Source organism: Sturnira hondurensis, unplaced genomic scaffold (genome assembly GCF_014824575.4).
Source record: "Sturnira hondurensis isolate 20B ecotype Veracruz unplaced genomic scaffold, ASM1482457v3 Scaffold0000780, whole genome shotgun sequence".
NCBI classification, from domain to species: Eukaryota; Metazoa; Chordata; class Mammalia; order Chiroptera; family Phyllostomidae; genus Sturnira; species Sturnira hondurensis.
The window spans coordinates 18,331,231-18,336,311 of NW_028073411.1; the positions used below are offsets into that span (position 1 = coordinate 18,331,231).

At 66.8% G+C, this 5,081-nt stretch overlaps 1 protein-coding gene across 1 annotated transcript; it reads right to left on the bottom strand.

Annotated features, from left to right (window-relative positions):
* Nucleotides 1-595: 595 nt before the first annotated feature.
* NICOL1 (NELL2 interacting cell ontogeny regulator 1) lies at nucleotides 596-3,991 on the bottom strand. Its single transcript, XM_037049911.1, has 5 exons — nucleotides 3,927-3,991; nucleotides 2,422-2,661; nucleotides 2,116-2,273; nucleotides 1,826-1,914; nucleotides 596-707 (listed from the first exon to the last, which is right to left on the bottom strand). Exons 1-5 carry the CDS (start codon nucleotides 3,989-3,991, stop codon nucleotides 642-644), a joined length of 618 nt encoding a protein of 205 aa, XP_036905806.1. The 3' UTR covers nucleotides 596-641.
* Nucleotides 3,992-5,081: the final 1,090 nt, after the last annotated feature.

Below are 5,081 nucleotides of genomic sequence, written 5' to 3' on the forward strand. Positions count from 1 at the left end.
GGTAGGACCCTATTTCCTTCAGAGAAGCACAAAAGCACTGGGGACAGAGCAGTTGAGGGGCTGGGCAGCCAGTGGGGGTGGGGACAGCAGGGCAAGTCCTGAGGGGCCTGGAAGGCACCTGAGTAGACACGGACCATGCCGCAGCTGCAGAAGGGACTCAGCAGGCGGGTGCAGGCTGTGGGGAGGGTCCCAGCCCCCCACCCCCACCCCAGCAGCTGGGGCTCCTTGGCCATGGCTGGCTCCACGGGCTGGGCCTTGGAGAACAGAAGGGCTCAGCACTGAGGCCGCTGCTGCAGGGACCACGTCCCCTCCTCTGTTCCCCACTCTCGAAACATGGCAGGCAGGCAAGGGCGCAGGGGCCTGGGGGGCGCACCTGCCGCAGTGCAGTGCCCTTGGGTCCAGGCCCCAGGCCCTGGAGTGGGGCCGGATGTGCAGGCCCCTGCTCCACATTGGCACTGTGGCCGCACAGGTGCCCAGAGAGGCTCACCCCTCATGGAACAGCTGGGGAAATCAAGGCCTGGAGAGGGGCCTGCTGGGGACTCTGGGGACGACGCAGGTGGGTGCTGGTGGTCAGAGGAGGGAGAGGACACAGTCATGCCGAGCTGGGCCTTTATTGATGGGGGCGGTGCTGGCCGGGGTCCTCAGCGGCCGGCGGGCCAGCAGGCACACAGGGCGCGGCGCTCGGCCTGCAGCAGGAGGGCCTCCGTCTGTGGAGAACAGGGTCGTTCAGGGCAGGCACCGCCAGCCCCACCCACCGCTCCCAGGGCCCTGCACCTCCCGCACGCGCAACCCACCTGCAAAGCTCCTCCTGACCCCGCCTCCACCCCTCTCCCTGCAGGGACCCCCTGCCCTGCCCAGCCTGGGTCCCCCACTCCCCTGTCTCCCGCAGGTTCCGCCTCCATGCCACCCCTGCCCGGGCACCCTGGCCCCTCCACCAGGATTACTATTCTGGCTTCTCCAACCCTTCCGGGCCCCTCCCCACCCTCTGAGGCCCCCATCTTCAAGGGTGGGCAGGGCTGCTCCCCTCAGGGACCCAGCTCTGGACCTGAATTCAGCCCTCAGACCTTGGGGCACTGCAAGCCTGCATCTGAGCACTTCAGACCTGGCCAGAAAAGGGGGCCAGGCTTGGGCCGCCCCTCCCTTCTACTATGGGAACTGTCCCCGCCCAGAAAGAGTAAAGACTCTTCAGCTGAGCCCTGGCCGATGGTTCAGTGGGTTAGAGTGTCTTCCTGATGCACCAAAGCCTCGGGTTTGATCCCCAGTCAGAGCACATACGGGAACCGACCAGTGAGTGCATCCATAAGTGGATGCAATCGATCTCTCTCTTTCTCCCCCCAAATCAATAAACTTTAAAAAAAGACTCCCCGGCTGAGGCACAGTGACGGCTTTGGGGGCTCACTGTTCACTCCACACTTGGGGGTCGCCCCCTGGTGCCCTGAGGCAGCCTATGCACGCACCCATCGTTCCCAGACCGCCTCGCCCAAGCCCACCTACCGTCCCCAGCACTCCCGCCACAAGTGACCCGCCCCCACGTTTCCTCTCTGCCCCGCGGGGAAGGCTGGACTGGGACGGGTATTCTCCTTTACGGTCTGGCTTGGGGCAGGGAAAGGTGCCCGGTGAGGCCTTCGGGGGCGTTGCTGGACAGCCTGCACCCCCCTACACGGGGCTGCAACCAGTGTGCTGGGCGCCTGAGGAGGCGCTCAGGCCCAGGTGAGAGGAGCGCCCAAACCACCCGGGGATAATCGGGGCCAGAAGAGGGCACTGCGCCAACAGCAGGGTGGGGAGACTGGGGACGCAGACTCGCGGCCTCTGCGGGGCCCCTCACCCGCGTGTCCAGGCTGTACGCCGTCTTCCTCAGATCCTGCAGGGCGCGCTGCATGAACTCGAACGCGTGACAGTCCACGCACGGGCGGCCTGCGGGGACTCGGCTCAGCGCGGGTGCGCCCCAGCCCTGCTCCCTTCCTCCACCCCCCACCCCCCCACCCTCCTCCGAAGGGGCGGCGGCGGAGCCGGGGTGCGGGCGGGGCGCGGGGGACTGCCAGGAACAAAGGCGAGGCGCGGCCTCCCGCAGGCCGGGAGGGGCGGGGCGGGGCGGGGACCTCGCGCGGCACCTACTCTGCGCAGGGATGGAGCTCCCGGTGGTGGGCTCGGTGCGGGCCTGGGCTCCCAGCAGCGCCACGTTCAGCAGCAACAGAAGCAGCAGCAGCCGCCACGGCCTCGGGGGTCTGCACAGCGACGGCGGGGCCATGGCCAAGTGAAGAGAGCCGGCCGCCCTGCAGCGAGCGCTGGTGGATCAGCGCGCCCGCCCTCCACCCCCACCCCGCGACCCATCACCCCGTGAACACTAACCCGTAACCCCCGCCCGTACACCCCGCCCCACGGCCCAGCGACGCCCCACCGAGACCCCAACCCTGTTCTTACCACGGCTCAGGGACCGCGAAAGCAGCGCCGGCGGCTCGGCAAGACTCGCTGCGTTCGCCGGGTGCCGCGCATGCGCTCTTACTGGATCCTGGCCGTTCCCTTCCGACGTCGTCGTCATGGAAACTCGGAGACTGCGATCTGTTGTTTAAAGGGACCCTGGAGCACAACCCCTGTCCGGAGCACTGTCCGGCCCATGGGATGAAGGAGGGCAGCCTGGAGGAGGAGGCATCTGGGCGGAATCTTCAGAGCCACTGCCGGAGGGAGCAAAGCTGAGGACTCGGGAATCTGCGACTGGAGCTTTGCAGGAGCTGAGGAGTCCCTGGGGCCTATCCCGAGGTAGGAGCTGGGCGTACGCGAAAGGCCGGGGGACAGTGAACGCAAAGGTGCACCGCTGCTCCCTCCGGGCAGGTGCGTCCAATCGGCTTGATTACCACGGGAGGTCCGGTCCAGGAGCGACCCAGGCCGGTGGGCAGGGCGAACCCACCTTCTCCGGCCCTCATTGCGTTCGGCCTCGCCTCCAACCCCTTCTGTCCACCTTTCCGCGTCCCCGTATTTGCTACTCTCCTTCCCCCACCCTCGCGCTTCCCCCTACTGTGTGTGGCCTCTGAGCGGTCCCCAGGCCTCTCCGTGCTCTTTTCTCCCCTGTGAACGCACACGGTTGTTGAGAGCCGCGTGTGGCCTCCTCGGACACCCGATGCGCGCGTGTTTCAGGCCCGTTTCCGGCACGTGAGTGCGGGGAGGCCCGTCGCTCTGAGAACCGGGGACCCGGTTGGCGACCACTGGCCTCTACACAGCCCAGCAGGGGCGCAGAAGCCGCGACTCCAGGGAAGGAGCCCCCGCCCACGTCCTGCTGAGCCAGGTGCGGCTGCTCCCGGCCTCAACCGCCACGAGCGGGCCTCTGGTCGGATGTCGCCCAGGCACGGGATGGAGACGCGTGTGTTCTCTGCCGGCTCGTGGCATCCACTCTGCTCCTGCACCGTGGGGCGCTCGCGGGGCCGAGAACCCCGTCCCGGGCCCTGGGGACAGAGTCTTGCTGCAGCCCCGCCTGGTAGATCCTGTGCACGAGGGCGCCACACGCGCGGCCGCACCCACGTGCTCAAAGGGAGCCCTCGGACTCCAGAGCTTGGCTCTGCCCAGATCGCAGTGCACTGCCTCCCGCTCGCCCCACCCCCAGCACCTCTTCTCGCAGTTGTTCCCCTCTTTTCTCCCCAGAGCCCACTCCTGATCCTGCGCTGCCCCTACCTGCCCATAGCATCCAGGAATCAGTCCTCTACATGGCCGTCATCTCCCCGGAGGCCCACTTCCAGCTCCAGCCTTGCCCCTGTGGGCAGGCACTGATGGGCAACCCTTTGCCCCTCACATCTGGTGTCCCCTTTCCAGGGTCCTTTACTGCACCCCATACTGGGTGGCCACGGCTGTAAAGACCGGGCAGAAGCTCCAGGTCCCCTGAACATGTGTCCCCGCCCTGAGAACAGGCTTCTCAGAGCCAGGAATGCAGAGCTCACCTGACTCCAGCCTCGGTCTGTGCCCCACCCCCCAGCCCCCCACGGAGCTCAGTGGCTTTGGCCATGGCCTTGGCCTGGCTGTCCAGGCAGGGGCCCAGGCGGACCTACAGCAGCCCCAGGCCCAGGCCACTACCCCCGTCCACCTGCCCTTGCTGGGCTCCTCCTGCCCGCCCCCCAGGCCTTGAGACAACCAGAACTTTTTCTTGTAGTTCCTTTTTCAAATTGCCACATACACACGTGCATTTAAAATGTGCCATGCAGGGGACACACAGTGTGGGCAGCTGTCCCCACCTTCACCTCTGGGGCTCTTCTGTCTCCCCATGCTGGCACTCCATCCCCGACAAACTCCTGCCTGTCCCAGCCTGACTCCCAACCCCCCCATCTCCGCAGGATCTGACTCCTCCAAGCGACACACGAGTGGGGTCGCTGTGCCTGGCGACTCCACCTGCCGGTGTCCTGAAGGCCACCCATGTGGCGGCTACAGCAGGACCCCCTCCTTTGGAAGGCTGCATGACATCCACTGGGTGGACAGACACGTTTCCTTACTCACCCGCCCTTAGATGGGCACTCGGGCTGTGTTCTCGGCTCTCATCTCGGGACCATGCGCCTCGGCAAACACGCTGACTCTTCCTTGTACCCAGAGTTCCCGGGGTGGCTCTGCCCTCAGGCGGCTGACAGCTCTGGAGTCGCTGTGTGTGGGTGCAGCTGGGGAGAGGGCCCCTGCGGCGTCTCCTGGGGGGCCTGCCCTCTTTGTCGCTGGTGAGGCAGTGGGAGGGGGGCCTGGTTTGGGTGGTGTCCCTCAGAGGCCAGGCCCTGGAGGGGGTGCAGGGTCTGCTGGACAGATGTGTGAGCCCAGGACTGCAGGGACCAGGTGAGCAGACAGCAGTGCCAGGCCAGGGGGCGGGGCACAGAGAGGCCCGCTGGGGGGGGACTGGGTCACGTGTGGTGCATTGAGGCTGCGGACCCTGCAGGCCCAGGCCCAGAGCTGGGGGACCTGGAGGTGGGAGTGTTGGCATTAGGGACACCAGGAAGCTTGGGGTAGTGAGCCCTCTACAGCCTCCCCAAGGGCCACCATGCAGGGTCTGGGGGCATCTGAGCCTGGAAGAGGCCCATGGGCAGCCTCACACTTGCCTGGGCTCTGCCTGGACCATCTCA

What these genes read in the sequence shown, in the direction of transcription:
- NICOL1 (XM_037049911.1), bottom strand. Translation starts at nt 3,991, where the DNA reads ATGGCCAAAGCCACTGAGCTCCGTGGGGGGCTGGGGGGTGGGGCACAG. An exon ending in CAGACCGAGGCTGGAGTCAG is followed by an intron (nt 2,662 to 3,926) that starts GTGAGCTCTGCA and finishes GTGGCTCTGAAG; the next exon opens with ATTCCGCCCAGATGCCTCCT. An exon ending in CGTACAGCCTGGACACGCGG is followed by an intron (nt 708 to 1,825) that starts GTGAGGGGCCCC and finishes TGTTCTCCACAG; the next exon opens with ACGGAGGCCCTCCTGCTGCA.